The sequence below is a fragment of the Heliconius melpomene genome, chromosome 17 (assembly GCF_056956725.1).
Source record: "Heliconius melpomene rosina isolate 202511_hmr_F chromosome 17, ASM5695672v1, whole genome shotgun sequence".
NCBI classification, from domain to species: Eukaryota; Metazoa; Arthropoda; class Insecta; order Lepidoptera; family Nymphalidae; genus Heliconius; species Heliconius melpomene.
In genome coordinates, this window is record NC_140405.1 from 10,910,496 (window position 1) to 10,927,836 (window position 17,341).

The 17,341-nt window shown below is 31.8% G+C and overlaps 1 protein-coding gene across 1 annotated transcript in view; it reads left to right on the top strand.

Moving 5' to 3' along the window:
- The first annotated feature begins 21 nt into the window (after nucleotides 1-21).
- The window catches only part of LOC146530256 (neprilysin-11-like), a 43,894-nt gene continuing 26,574 nt past the window's right edge, over nucleotides 22-17,341 (top strand). The window contains exons 1-2 of the mRNA XM_085201224.1: nucleotides 22-162; nucleotides 11,039-11,112. Coding sequence (XP_085057350.1) covers nucleotides 151-162; nucleotides 11,039-11,112 — 86 coding nt within the window. The 5' untranslated portion in view covers nucleotides 22-150. The remainder of the gene's footprint in view (nucleotides 163-11,038; nucleotides 11,113-17,341) is intronic.

Sequence of the window (17,341 nt, forward strand, 5' to 3'; positions counted from 1 at the left end):
CGCATGCGCGGGATAATATTAAACGGCGCGAAAATAATATTTTAAACGTCAACACACTTTTTACGTATAGATGAAATAAAATTAAATGTAATATTGCAAAATAATTTTTTAAACTCGTGATTGTGTTGGATAAATCAACGGAACAGCAAAATGAAATATAAGGTATGTTTTTTTTATTTAAATTGTGGGTATTTTTAAAAGTAATATTTATATTTGTTGAAAAAGGTTTCACTGTAGGAAATGGCATATAACATTTTTAAACATCCTTTTAAGTGGCTGTAGGTAAATTTGAAACTCACCGGTACCCAATACTTATTATTTATAATGATGCGATTAAAATAGTTTTACAATTAATTATCATATAAAAAGATAAGATTTATAAAAGAAGGTAGGCATTTGAATTGATCTTAGTAATTATTATCTAAGAACTGTACGCAGAACTTTGACGGTGGGTCTTCAAGCACGTAAAATCATAACCAAGTACACAAAGTATTCGTTTTTGTCTGCATTTATGTAGTTTGTTAAATAAACGTAAAAAAACATTCTGTGGCCCAAATTCATTTTGTATAAGAACTTATAAACGCTTATTAAAAGCGTTATTTTAAATACCATTTCAAAAAATCGATGTAAATAATGCCGGCACTCATTACGGATTAATTTTCATCACAGTCGTATCGAGACAATACAGTCAAATATTTAGGAATATGCCTTTAATAATATTGTAACAATGGACGTTTTGTTTATCTTCCTAGTGTGGGTATTTTGGGCAGCATAGTCGAGCTATCAGTTACTTTCACCAAATAAATATTCTTTAGTAGATATTAATACATTATGTAATTTTTTATGTTTCCGAAATGAAAATTGAAAGAATGTGACTATATATATTTTTTAAAATAATTATCTATTAATTAATTAAAATACAACTGCGAAATTTACATTCGTTTAATTTCTTATATCTAAAAATGAACAAAAATTTTAATTTTACTTTATCTGTTTTTTAAAATAGTCACTCGTTTCAATGAATACAAAATTATATGTATTAACGTATAAAATATTTATTTCAACTTGGCTTTTTAAAATTCTCCCCCACCCTTTGCGTTTACACTTTACAGTCGCATGCTTGTGCCATGGCTTTATAATTAAAATTAACTTGTATAAATTATAAAAATTAATGAGAATAAATGCATTTCAATATTTGTATTTTGATAATACGCTTTCAAAGAGTCAATTTTAGACAAAGACGTAAAAAAAATAAAAATACTTGCGTCGAAATTATAATTTCGATTAATTACTACTTATATGAGTTCACAAAAAATTTACTAACAAATAATAATAATTGTATGTATGTGTGTTTATTTTATTTCTAGAATTAATTATGCAAAGGGATAATAGAAACTAACAATACTGTAAATTATTAGCTCATACATGTATCCAAGTTCTGTATATTAAATATATTAGGTACATACAAAATTTCTACTTCAATGTAGTATGATAATATTGATTTTACGAGTATTTTATTGTTGGCATTACCAAGTATTATTAATTAATCTATTCATATTTTATTTATTGTTACACTTAATGTTAATAACTTACCTACCTATCTTTACTAATATGACTAATCGAATAAAATAATACCTATACGTCTTTTAAAATGTATTATTCTTTTTGAAGTATGGGAGAACTCTAAAATTGACAAGAATTTTTAGTAAATAGCATTCACTTTTGTTAAATGATCTTTGTTTTCTCTTGTGGAGTTTTGTAATAATCTACCTACAGACTTACAGAGAAACTAACAATATAAATAAGTTGTAACAAGCATATAAGAATTAATTAGTATGACACCTATGACTTAGTGATTATTAGGTCTCTGACCATTAATAATAGACACAGATTCAAATCCGTCTACGTTAAAAATTTTCAATTGCATTTCACAAATTGGTTTTTCCTTTTATAAAACGAGAAAAGAATATAATTTAAATTTCATAATTTAGTCACTAGACGCACCTTAACGCCGCGGAGTACGTTAACAAAATTATGATAAAATAAAAAAAGTTCTATTCTAACTAAACGTTATTTAAACTGATTCCGGCTATTATTATCTGACCAGTATATCAAAAATTAATCTCATACATTATAAAGCAATGTCAAAGTTCATTTACGCCTACAGTCTAACTGTCCGTTCCTTTTGCGATGAGGCTTTATGACTGACCTAGTGAGTAACCGTTACTTTTGTTTGGCACATAAAAATTCCATACAATGCTCCATAAGGCTTAACCAAAAGTGGGTTTAGTTCAAATATCTTTAGTTTACAGAAATGTGTGTTTTACAGTGTATAGTACTTATATGTAGATTTAAAAGATTTTTTTTATCGATTTACAGATTATATAATAATAACAATTTTCTCCTGAAAATATATAATTATTGTTTATGGTTATTATATATTAAAATAAAAATTATTACCATAGCTTAAAATTTTCGTTTTGAAATTTTTGTTTTATTTATACGAAAAGTAAAATGTCAAAAAGTCTGAAAGCTGAAAAAAAAAATACGAAATTCCCAATTTAATAAGGTGAACTAACATTAACAACACTAACAGTAATTTAACATAGTAACAATGGTAAAACAATACGAGTAGGTACGATATCCATATTGTATTTGTGTACAGTGTTTGTCTATCGTGCGTGTTTCCTAGATGATAGCTCATCAGCTTCAACTGGGTTAAAATTGCAAACACGTTTAGCGTGAATGCGTTAGCGTTACAATAAATAAGTCGAAAATATTAAAGAAAACTGCTTTCGACGGGTGTTTTTATATTTATACATTTTCCCCATAGTAAAGCAGTGAAAGATAACCAAGTGTTAAGACACTATTCTCCGCATTCCGGCCAATTTTATGACAATGCATGTTAAGTGGCGGTATTCAACGACAGAAATATTTAATGTGTTACCTACTTAAAATGAGAATATGTTAGGTACAACATCTTCGAAACGCTTTAGCTTCACGCTATATCTCCCACATAACGGGGTAAGCAAAGGGAACCTGGGAACCTAATGTCATGACACTGTAATACACTTCCGTTCCCTACTTTCCACTGAATGCAAACGCAAACTTATGTCTCCATATCACCACTAATATTATACGGTAATTGTGGGTTCAATCCATATTCCTCAATTATTATTAGTGGGGAACGGAGTGTCTTAACACAAGGTTCCCTCTGCCTACCGTGTGCGGGAAACAGCGTGAAGGTTTTTAGTGCCCAGTTTCTAGCAAATTACACACGATTTAATCTAAAATACAGTTTTATTTAACATCTATGAAATAATATAATAATCGCAAGAATCGAAGAAACTTAATATGGAAAATATATTTTAGTGTAAAAATAATCAGGAATCCATTGCGGTTACGCACGTGTTTAAGTAATCTAATAAATAACATCTTTACTTAGTATTTAAAAATAATATAATATAACAAGTATTATAATACAAACATAATTTGATATCTTGGAAGCTATTAACTAGATATATTCAGCAAGAGTATGTTGTGCTTGTATATAGGTATAATTAATATCACGTTTTCGTTACAAAACAACAATTTAGGATTAAGTAAAAACTCCCTTGAATTCCTTCAAGAATTTGTTATCTATAGCGTTACATATTTCTTTTTATTTATGTTTATTACATTAAAATATTTTAATGTATTATTTTTATTTATCTTCACTTACGTTTAACATTCAACAAGGTCAAGACACTATTGAATTGAGATTCAGTGTCAAGACACTATTGAATTGAGATTCAGTGTCAAAACACTATTGATCACTATTCGCTCATTTTAGTGACTTGTGTGTATGTAGTGAAATCTCAAATTGAAGGCAGGGTGAACCGGCTGAACCGATTTTGACGATGTTTTCGTAAACTTTGTGAAATTATGTGGAAAATTTTAAAATACAGTAATTTGTCAAAATTCAATTCAATCATCAATATTACATTGCATTTTGGAAATTTTCTCAAAAAACTCGCACAATTAACAAACAATAGTTGAATTCTTAAAGCACAAAGTAAAAGCTCGTGGCCTTGTTTTGAGGATGCGCACCGACGTCACACCGATAGTCTATAATGGTATGTATAAGCTATGCATCTTCAATTGCCTGCAGTTATAACTTAGGTACCTGCACCTATTATAAGTAGTTAAGTTAACTGGATGTTCTAGAGTTTTGCTTTAATGGGTTGCCATAATGCAAACTATGAATCAATTTTATAAACAATATTTGTCTGGAGAAAATTTATTAAATAAAATATATTTGATTTTTACTCTGTGGGATATTAGAGTTGTAATATTTTCATTTATTTGTCGAGGTTGGATAAAATGTGGTGTATAAAGTACCCTATTCTCTTAATCAAATGTAAAGGTGGAATACTCTTTACCTTTACCATGTTATTTTCAGCTATACCTACTTGAGGAGTGGCGGATGTCTATCCGTCATAGAATCCTTTGTTTCTATTTGCTGAATGTAATTTTTGGTCTGTTTACGGCCATGAGTGGCATACGGCATACGGTCATTATTATAAAAGAATAGAGCTGTCGGGAAATTAAACAATAATTTTGAATGCCTCAATTAAATATGTCTACGTTTGTAATAAATTATAATTCAAAATGAAAATTGAAATAAATATTTGTATAAAATTTCATAACGTTGCAATAGTGTTTGCACTATGGTTACAGGTTTTTTTTTTAAATAACATTTTAAAGTTTCAATATACCTAAAGCACAACTTATTTAAATAGAGAACAAATTATGATCGGAGTGTTTCTATTGACACCGCATAATGAAAAAAAAGCAAGATGCCGTAAAGTATAAAGTAAGGTTTTACTCAAAAAAAAAAACACAATCTTATATTTTCCAATGTAATTCAATGTAAACGAAGCCGTATCATTATATGATAGAAACTTAAAGCGATTTAGTAATTATAATGATTTATTCTCAATTACAATAATAGCGAACGATACAGTCAAGTGAAGATGCTTCTTGAATCACATATACACAAGTATGCCGATATTTTGTTCCGTGTTGTCATTTAATTGCTTCGATTAATCGCATATTCATAGATGGAACGAAATACTAGTACGTTAGATTGTAAACGTGACGGTTGTGAGTTCGATTCCGACTTAGAATAATTAATTATTTTCATTTTCTTTCTCTACTCTCTCTCGTAATGAGGCAAGCCGTGGTCTTGAGTTAAACTACTGGAAAATTTTGCCTAAAATTATGTAATTGTGTCACACCACAATTCGTGGTAAAATTTTCACTTGTAGAGTTTATAAAATAAAAAAAAATCTAAAAGTAATTTTAAAGTGTTCTTAGTATAACAGTATAACTTTCATTGAGATGGTTAATTTAAGTAAACAAAAACTGACTTTTTTCCCACATCTATCAAATTGCATTTAGAAAATTCTTGATAAAATTGTATTGCAAATAGTCCAAGGTTGGCGTTTCACAAGCGATTCGTGTGACAAATCTAACGATGATCGGCTTCAGATTCACTTAAGCGTTATAATATTAGTATTGAAAAAATATTTCTTCAAAAAAACGATTTCTTGCTAATATAAACGAAGCAAATATTTTCAACATTTGTAAAACGTTATTCCACACTTAAGAAAGAAAAACACTTTATTAAGAAAACGTATAAAAATTAGAACATTGAACACGCCCCTTGGAAACCGTCCAAGACACGTGGGTTCTAATACCGTTACGTTATTTTTTTAAGCGTTTTCTAAAAAAATATGATACAAATAATAACGTTACGATCCATTGCATCTACTGCGATAGTTGCGGTTCACTGGGACACCATAATTACGCGAATATCAAAAATTTATGATTATGTAAATCACTCTGCCTATCCTGCTATATGCGGGATACAACGTGAATAATATCTAATATTTTTTTATACTAATCTCATTGATCTCTGACTCGGTAGTAGTCAGTTCGAATTTACTTAGTGAAAATTTTATTTAGAACACTTCTGTCTCTAGTCTCATTGAAAAAGGCATTTCGTCGCTCTAAAGCCCCGTTTACAACGCGAAAAAGAAATGAGTCGGTAATACTTAGACGGATTTTAAATAAAATATATTTACACTTCCACCAACAAAAAGTTTTGTAAATACTGCTTCGCTCCGTCGCACTGGGCGAGTTCATATCAACTCTTTCTGCTCGCTCGGTTCTTCCGGTCCGACTATTTATTGGTGGAAATATAAGTAAACAGTTTACTTTAGTTTACTATAGAACTTGCGAGTTCAACGTAGTCCTTAATGGACCCCTACTATCGCGATGGAATAGGCTCAAATAATGTCACTATATTATCTCCGCCTATTTGTCTAAAAGCGAATTATTTATTATTACTTATAATTGATTAAAGGTTCAAATCTGATTAACACCTCTCTTTCACTTAGTATAACGGAGAAATAAAAATAATTCGTTCCTCTAGTGGGAATCAAACCGACAACCACGCTTATAGTCAACCAGACTTCTCCGCTACGCATAGACAGCCTTCTTGAATAAAATCAATTCAGCATCGTTGGATAAAATAAATTCATTTTTTTAAATATTAAAATAGGCATTTATATTATTGAAAACAATAAAACGGAAAGTCTGATGTCACAAACAATTTTATTTTCTCACGATCGAAAAGGAAACTGGCTGCCGTGTGCTCTAAAATGGTCCCACGTTATTATATGCGAAAGTAAAATTAGGAATGAAATTGCAAGTACTTCGTGTCGTTACAGTATGTATTAAAATAAGTTAGCAGTAATTGAGTCCTTTTATGTTTGAAGATATGTTGCAAACTTTTTCATCTTTAAGTCATACAAGAAATTATTATTGCACAATAATGTTTTTTTCAAATGTCACATACATTTTTTATCAATTACCAATTTTGAGGATTTTAAGAAGTAAAATGCAAAATAACTCTAGTGCCCATTCCTATAGGAATTTCGAGAAATTATCCTCTAAATTTCGTAACCTGAAACTAAGTATATACGTAACTTCACAGACACACACTGAGACAACAGATTTTTATTATGCACTACCTACCGAATATAAATACTATTAAAATGTAGATTTTTTAGCGCAAATATTGAGATACGTACAGAAAAAATATAGTACAAGTAGTAAATCACTATAGAATCTTGCATCTTTCTCTCTCACTCAGGTATACACCTGAATGAGAGAGAGATTTTTCATGCATTTTTCATGGTGAGTGTTCTGAGGAACTGTTCGACCTGTTACCTGCCGCCGAATTTTCCAACCGCACAGTACGTCACAAACTTAAATACCATCCACACCACCTGGATACGTGGCACTCCACTACTGTGCGGTTTCGTAGAAATTTCCTTCCACGCGCCACCGAACTGTGGAATGGCCTACCCGCGGCAGTGTTTCCAGGTCGGTACGATATGGGTACCTTCAAGAAGCGCGTCTATCTCCACCTCAAAGGCCGGCAACGCACCTGTAGCTCCTCCGGTGCTGCACGAGGTCGTGGGCGGCGGTGATCATCATCAGGTGACCCGAACGCTCGTTTGCCTGGTCTTTTTTCCATAAAAAAAAAAAAAAAAGAGATTCTCGCTGGTATTTTCGACGAGTATTTTAATTTAATTTTATTTATATAGCCTATATTAGGATTCAATTCAGAAAAACATTCAAGATATGAAAATATTTAATACATTTTTTTTCATCACATGAACATCGATCTCTATTAATACTGTGTACAAACAAATACTTCCTAACTGCTTTACGACGGTGCCGGTGTCTCGTACTAGTCGAAAGTAAAGTTTATATCTTAATATTTAATTGTTCATTTACAAAAACATTACTTAACAATGTCACAATTGTATTGAATTGAATTGAAATATTTTGGTGAAGTATGATGCGTTATTTCCTTTCGAATCTTTTCTATTCGTGTCTTGGCAAAAACCAAAAAGAATAAAATGATAGAAATGGAACAATGTGGCAAGTCCAACACATTGCGGCCAGAGCACTATGACATAACGGTCTGGTGCCAAATGAATGTTAAAGAACTAATGGAATCTGAATACATATCTGATTTATTTAGTTTTTTTATAGAAAATGTATACTTTTTGTGTAAAATAGGGGAGTTAAGTGATAATATTTACTTGCATTCGTGATGTTTTAAGCCTCATGCTGTCCCATACCGCACATTACTAGGTAGGCAGAGGTAACCTACTGTTACTGTAGGACACTCCGTTCCCCATCAAGAAACTTTGCGTGCCCACAAATAGTCGAACTTGGCGCTATCCTATTACCTTATCTTGATAAGGTCTCTTAACTTTAATTGATATATACGATCGCTTATTCTGATTTAAAATTTCTTTATTATTTTTTATATGTTTACATGTCACATATCTCCGGATTCAATTTCATTTCATATCATTTAGATACGAAACGACCATAAGTATTTTTGTTTGTCTTTATCTTGTATATCCATTGTTTAAGTACAATGCATCTGATGTCACTGCCGACGTTGTATCATCGCTAATTGCCGTCACGCAAAAAATATTAAATAAGTGAGATTTTTACCCCAATTTTTTTATAAAAGGAAGTATTTTATTCATCCGTCGTGGCCGTTGTGGTGCAGCGGCACAGGGGTGTGACTGTAACGCGACGGTTGTGGGTTCGATCCCCACTCGAGGAAGTGAAATACTTATTTTACGTTTATATTTCCATTTCCTCGCGCTGCTGTCGAGGCCAAGCGCGGCGTTGAGTTCTGCAACTCAACACGCAATGCCTTCAGAATTCGGCAGAAAGTGGGGAACGGAGTGTCTTAACACTAGGTTCCCTCTGCCTACCCTGCTGTGTGCGGGATACAGCGTGAAGCTGCTAGTCGGTTTGCCACTGTCTAGTATATGCGTGTCGAAAAGTGATTAATTTCTATAGAAGTGATGTAAAGTTTTCAATTAATATAATATCTATTACAGAATTTGCTACCGGTATTCTAGATTTCTAACTTCACGCACTTCCTTCCCATGAGGCCGTAGTAGCGCAGTGGCTCAGCGTCTCGTTGTAAAAGCGACAATTACATGTTCGATGTTCACTTGGGGAATGAGTTATTGTTATTTTCCTAATCTGGCAAAGCGAACAGTGGCGTTGGGTTCCACCATCTTAAACGTAATGTCTCAAATAAAATTGACACTTCCCTCTGCCTCCCTGCTTTATGCGGGTTACAGCGTGAAGCAGTTTGCAAACTGTTCACATATACATCTCCTTTCTCTTCTTTATGCTCCTCGTATTTTTGACCCATATTTAACATTTTATATTCTAAAGTGGTTTGTATCAACTTTCATTGTCGGAGTCACTTTCGCTTAATCCACTGTCATCTACCTCGAATCGTGGTGCGGCCGGCAGTCCTAACAGTGCTAAGTCTTTGTATGTGATCATCTATATCTCTATATATAATAAAATATATAACGTATGGGTGTCTGTAGATGGAAGGTATACGAAAAAAATGTTATTAGTAGCATTTAAACAAAAAAAGATTTTTAAAATGTTGTCTGTTTGTCTGTGCGTTTGTTCATGCTAACCTTAGAAACGGCTTTGACAAATTTCATTATGCAGTTAAAGCAGGCGAAGTCGTGAGTATGTTGGATATAAATCGTAATACTGACTGACTGACTTCCCCAAATACCTTAAGATTATACTGTAACAAAATAAATTTATATTTTATACATAAACATTACGGTATACGGCTGTCTGAAATTATGTACATTTTTTATTTTGTGAAACACTTTTAGGATTTAGTCGTAAATACCAAATATGATAAGTAATATTCCTTTATTTACTCAATTCGTCGATACGAGGAAAAAAATTAGTAAAAATATTCATTTTTTTATGAACGTTACTCTTTAATTCCCTACTAAATAATCACAAAATTGCATTTTTATAAACGAATAGTAATAAAGTAATAAGTTTTATTTGTAGGAAGTGTTTATCATTACGTTATTTGGTAACTGATACGTTTGCTTATAAAGCGAAATTAGCAGTTGAACATTTTATTTTGTACGTTCAACTAAGATTTGTTTGGTGTTTTTTATTTTTATAAAAAATATATTTACTTAAATAAACCAATTTATTTAAAATTTAGATTAGTTAGTAATCTACGCAATGCCTTCAGAATTCGACGGAAAATGGGGTGATTTAACACTAGGTTCCCTCTACCTCTCCTTCTTGCTGTGTGTGGGATATAGCAATAGCTGATGTTTTTACGTGTTAACAGCATGTATGGTAACTTAGATAGATTTACTCCCTGGGAAACTTGCTGACGCTGTAGGGACCGCAACGCGGAGTGTTCCGCGAATACTAGCATGATAAACAAACGTCTCGGGTTACGCACACGGTGGCCTGCATAACTAATTTTTTTTTCAATTAGACTATTGCATTTATTTAAAATCACATTAAATTGCATAGAAATGTCAGTAGTGTCAGTCCTACGGGAAGCTATCACCGGGTCGGACGGAAGTTCTGTAACCTTAAAACCTACGTAGTTTTTAAGAAATATTGATGAAAGCTATATTTATGTAGCTGGGACAAATCAAAAATTATGGTTATTGTACTTTATCAAAGATATTTGCTTTTTCACAACTCTACCAAAGCGAGACAATGAGGATACATTATTTCCCCTAATGGAACGAACCCACAAACATCGCTTTTATAGTCAGACGCTATTCCCACTGAATTACGATAGGCTCAAAAATCATTTATTATATAGTACAAATATTTCTCCTAAATAAAGAGCTTGTGAGCAGTATAGCAAGTATAGCATGGTGTGCAGAGAAAAGCCGGTGTCAAATCACTCCATTCTTCGTTTTCCCCCGAATCCAGATCATTGTGTATTGAGTAGCACAACTGAACATTGCGATTTATATCTATTTTCTGAATGTAAATAGAATCCACTGCGCCATTGGTGGCCGGAAATTATTATTATTTAAATGAATATATCGATTATTTATTTATGATTTTTTAACATTTACTACAGGTGAAGGATATTGACAGCGAGAGTCAACGCTCTACGAGACTACCTGACACTGCTAGCGGTCTTGAGGAAAAGCTGTAAGTTAGAGCTTAAAAAAATGTTTGCTTCGTATTAAGATAAATGTGTATTATCTATGTACTTATTTGTTTAAAACATTGAATTTGAACCTGCTCATTTCCATTCTTTTTTGTATTTTTTAATATTTAAAGATTCCGTTCATGGCTTCTAAATATTATGTTCGAAGCTGACTTCGAAGTGTTATATTATGTAAAATTTTCAAGATCTATTTAAACATTTCTCATTGATTATTATGTAATCTTTACCAAGTAATATTTTACTTTTTTTAATATTTAGAATGGGCAAAAAAAACTATAGCAAAATCACTCCATTCCTAGTTGCTAGGTATTTTTTTATACGCATATTATTATGTAAGTTAGAAGACTAGAATAACATAATCTATTCTATTAAGATTGAGATTGCAATATATCATGCAGAAATTGCAAGTAAAATCGTGATATAATCATTTAGTTAACTTAAATGAAGAGAGGTGTAGTTTTTAGCTTAAATATAATAGAAATAAATTGAATTATTTAATATTAAATATAGGTATATTTTATTACTATAATTTCATAGTATTTAATAAATTTCTTAAATGCGGTGTTGAGTTCTGCCACTCAACAGGCAATGCCTCGTGAATTTGGCGGAAAATGCGGAAGGGAAAAATGCTTCATTAGTTCTCCAATATCTGACTATTGATATTCAGTGTCTAGTGACAAAATTCTAACTCCACGATTCTCTAAAAATCACTAGTGTTAATACAATATTTGTATCTCATGTAGGATTCGAACCCAAGACTATCGTGTCTTGGGTTCATTTAATGTCACATTTAATTAACATTAACATGGAATATATTTAAATGACCATGTTTATAAGATGTTAGAGATGAAGGAAGTATGCATATGCGACGCATCATTGCCTTATGTAACCGCATTGCGTCGAGACATGCATATAAATAATACACCTATTACCTATACTATCTACGGGCAAGTGTATCTTAACGTTGATCACAAAATAAACAACTTACTTTATGTATAGGCGAGTTAATGGAGAAAATGATTATACTTATTGTTTTTATTGTTGCAATGAAATTTAATGATTTCTAATGTTACTTAGAGTGTAGTGGTTAATGTGTGTGACATATATTTATTTGCAGTCCATGATTGATGTTACGCTGCAACACCCCCTCTTAGAAGGGTAGGCAGAGGGAACCTCGGAACTTTGTGTTAAGCCATTCCGTTCTTCCACTTTCCTCCGAATTCTGCAGTATCGATTCCCAGTCTCGAAGAAATGTAATATTTAATATTTTCATTTCGTTGCTCTGGTAACGAGGCAAAGCGCGGTGAATTCCGTCACTCAACACTCAATGCCTCCAGAATTCGGTGGAGTGGGCAAAGTGGAGAACTGAGTGTATTAACACTAGGTTCCCTCTGCCTAACTTGCTTTGTGCAGGGTACAGTGTGAAGCTGATTTATTTATTTTAAATTCTATTAGTTTTTGCACACCTCCAGTCTATATAATCGATAGAGATTGGCAACTCGTGTGGGAAATGAAGCATTTACTAGTAAATACATAGATAATACGACAATGGGACGATAAAAAATTGTGTTACGGTATCAAGACACGTTTCCTTTACGTACGCCTGTCAGTGATGTTTATTTACGACAAAAGTATTACTTTTATTTGTCTATAGTTTATACGAGCATATAAAGTAACTTGAGTATCTACACTAAGTGCTTCCAGAATTTGGCAAAAAAATAGAGATTCTTATCTCTTCTCTTCTCTTCTTCTTATTCTTATTCGATAGATTCTTGGAAACCTACGACCATTAATAACGAAATATACGACCTTTCATATCCTAACTGTAGGTTGCCAAGTTCCTTCTGCCTATCCTGCTATATTCAAGACATAGCGTGAAGCTAAAAGAAACTCAGGAGTGCATACTCCTATTTCATTATTAATTATTAAAAGTGTTCAAAAATTATAGCCATTTTAATTATATAGAGAGAGTGTGAATTAAAAGTGATGTCATAAATTACTATCATTATCTTAATTGTACCTACTCATATTCGTTGTGCGAGAAATTTTTATGTGTTCCATTAAAATAACTTAATTGCTCATTTAGCTATTAATGCAGATTATTATATTTTTCTGTTATTATTATGTGATGTGCATGACTGAACGGGTAAGGCATTTTTTGGCTCTAGTGTCAGGGCAAAGCGCGGCGTTGAGTTCCGCCACTCAACATGCAGAATTCTGCGAAAAGTAGGGAACGGAGTGTCTTAACACCAGATTCCCTGTACAAGATTTAATTTAATTTTTAATTTGAACGTAGCTGGATTAATTATTATTATACATTTTCTTTGTATTTTTCTTTTCTGAATGTGAAATATAAATACTTTAAAAATGTTATAAATGTTTTCCTTTTTTTAACTATATCTATACCTCGATAGTTTTGTATAAATAAGGACTTCACAAAGTAAAAGACATTTACAGGAAGTGATAAAGCACGAAACTGATAAAATACAAGTTAACATTCATATACCTACATAGTACGTTGCTTGTCAAAATTAACATTTTTTGAAATGCTTCTGAAAAGGGGTCATTTATAACATTGTAAGGCGTTTTGTTTATTGGGGCATCTCCATAAGTTATTTCATAGTGCGATGATTGGGGATTCGATTCCCAAATAGCGTAATTATACAATTAAAAAAAACTTGTTTATTTTATAATATTAGTATAGAAGCACAGATATATAGGTATATATACATAGGTATTATATATTGCAGATATTGAGATACGTAAAAAGAGGGTTGTAATCATTTTTTTAAAACTTAAAAAGAAAAAAAAAATACTGAAGATTTAAAACTTTTATATTAACAATTTATCATCTTGAACAAAGACGGAGAAAGATTTACACATGTAATTACATACATAATAGCAACAAAGGTGACGATGCGAAAATTGTTCCTGGTCGATTATATGCAAAGATTTTTGCATACGCGTTTTGCATACAAATAGCTTATAAAATATCCCTATAGATTATTATTTATAGATTTTTCTTTTCTTTATTCATAAGATTGGCCTTCGTTCGTTTAATCATTAATTATACAGTTATTTTTGCATTTTTACTGTATTTTAGATAAAATCTTATATTTTGTCTCCTTAATTAACGTTTTACCGGTTTTTTTTTTTAAAAAAAATCCTCGTTCTGGTATAGAAAAGGCGGACTTGAGTTTTGCCACTCAAATTTCTGCCTTTCTGCTATTCGGCGTGAAGCTATATATAAAAGAAAAAAGTATTATTTTATTAAGTTTCTATATCCTATATCTTATAAAACAAAGTCGCTTTTCGTGTCTGTCTGTTGTTTCTAACTCTTCTTCTTCTAAACCACCCAACGGATTTTGATGCGGTTTTCACCATTAGGTCGAATATTTTTCGTAGAAGGTTTATATATAGTTTATTATTTGTACATTCTTACGTAAATTAACATAAATACGATAAATGTGTATAAAGTCCTACCCGTTGAGACACTTTCGCGCATGCGCTGCTGTAATGGTAAGTACTACATGAATATAATGTACTAGAGTATTGTGCCTCTTAATAAGATCTACAAAAAAGTCCGCGAGGGCATATTAAAGTATCTTTTAAGAATAACGTGTAGTGATCATATTTCTGTCTAAAAATAATAATTTCAATATATTTTTTATTGTGAGCGATATTTTTCCATAATGGTATTAATCCTTATCCTATAAAATACTTTATTAAATTTCTACTTTAAACGAAGATAAAATTTGCTTTTTACAATATTTCGAAATTGCGAAGAGTTTTAAAAAAAACGCAATTAAATGTTGACACATCAGTATGTTACTCAAGTTTCACTTACCCCTTACTCTCAGCATATAAATAAGTATATTAGTTACGTTGGCCATTTAATGTAGACCAAAACTGTCTTTTACTGTTTTTCATTTTAATAAGTACTTTAGAAGTTGTTACAATATCAAAAAATCCTTGCTGCGAAACGGCTCGCCACTCGCCATGCGTCTGCTGCGCCCGCCTGCCTTACACTCACCGGTGGTTCAGTGGTAGAATGCTCGCCTGCCACGCGGGCGGCCCGGGTTCGATTCCCGGCCGATGCATTCTATTTAATTTTACTCACTGGCAGCCATGTAGTGCTTGCTTTTCATCATCGACAGAATACCCTCTTCTGCATTAACCACAAGCTCGAAAAAAAAAACCCGCCTGCCTCTATAGCAACGAAGATTTAGATGCGTTTGTACGTATTGGATAATTGGAGTTGAATGTATTATTTCAGCGCGATATATTTGGTTTCATATTTTTTGTAGTAGTTATTAGTAGGTAGGTTTTTGTTTATAATTTCTTCCGTTTAAAAATAGTCATTTAACTATCTAAAAATAGTCGTTTAAATAGATTTTAACAAGTACTTGAAAAGATTAGTAGCACAGATTTAAAATTACGGTACCTACTAAAAAATCCTTGCTGTGTAAAACAATTGGAAAATCCTTATTGAAACTACGAAAATGCGGGTTGTATTAGGGTTTAATTAATTTTCACATTATCTTAAGTGCTTTGCAAACATACATAATATGAATATTCCAGTAGTAAAAGCGGGCGAAGCCGCAAGAGGGTCGCTAGTAATATTACAAAACTACATTCAATGCAAAATATTGTTGTTTTATTCCAAAGTATTTCTTTAACATCATTAGCTATTAATTTACTTATAAACAACAACGACCATCCGGATTTTAGGCCGAAAAGCTTAATTTAATTCATTTTTTTAAAGATTTTTAATCTATCGTTTTGACATCTGTCACCTTTCCAATGTACAACGAAGATTTGCACAGATTATGTACATACATAAATTACACAGATTATAATGATAATGTTCATACGAACACTAAAATATATTTAAATTGCATTCGTGCATTTACTGTCATGCAATAGTTGAATGGTGAATGTGCTCATATGATAGTATTTCATATCTCGTAACAGTAACCCACATTTTTCATTTCTTTTATGTATACTGCCTCTTTGCATTAGACACTTAGCCTTTTACTCCTAAGAATAATTATTTCACTATTTATCAAAATTAGGGAAGTACTAGTACGATAAGCACTATATAGGTTAACTTTTTGACTTACGAACATAGCCAATGCGTTGACTGGCAGAAACTAACGCCGCATTGTGAATATTTTTTCTAAGTGTTATTTGAAACCATTGTTATACTTATTTTCTAATTAACTATTATAAAAAAGATTCTTTAGTGAGCATTATCTATTAACTACATTTTTTATTGAAATCTTGTGTAATAACACCGCAATTACTGCTCCCAGACACAATGTTTGTTACAAAATAGTGTCAAACGCTAATACTAAACTTAATTATTATCAAAACTATTAACATTTAACAAAATGAGCGTTATTACATAAATATAATGTCATAACTGCTTAAACAGATGTCCTTTTTTTAGCTTCATGCTGTATCCCGTACACAGCTAGACGAGGTAGACGAAGGGATCCTAGTGATAAGACACTCCGTTCTCTATTTTCTGATTTTTTTTTTGAGATTTTTTAAGTGGCAGAATTCAACGCCGTGCTTTGCCCTGTTACTAGAGCGATATATTAAATAAATAATTTACCGTAGCGGACATCCATTCCACAATCTTAGCATTTACAATCACATACTTGTGCCACTTCGCCCCGACTGCCTCAATTTTTTATACATTTCTAAATATTATACTGAAAAAAGTCCGACATAATAGACTGCCACTATCAATAAATGAATTCAAATTTAAAATCTTTTATATCTTTAAGCAACCAGCGGCCAATTTTCCCTTAATTTTATAGCTTGCTTGTATTTAATGTCTATAGTATTTAACTAAATAGTAGTGATATAACTCATGGTGGACTAACAACCGTGCGTGTGCAAATTGACATAATTCCGGATAACTGTAACGGATGCGCACGCGATCGCTATCAAACTATCAACGCATTCAAATCTGATTTTTCGCACTCATTGACATAATTGAATGTGAATTTGATTCAATTGATGCATTATATGTGTGGTTGTGAGTGCTTTTGACACAGAATTACTTTTTTGTTGAATGCTTACGATATAGGTCGTCTTTGTTCGGTAAATTTAAAGTTTTTTTTTCAGGTTCATGCTGGGAACAAGGTAGAACAGAGGCATTGCATGTTAAAGGAGAAATAATTAAAAAATATATATTTC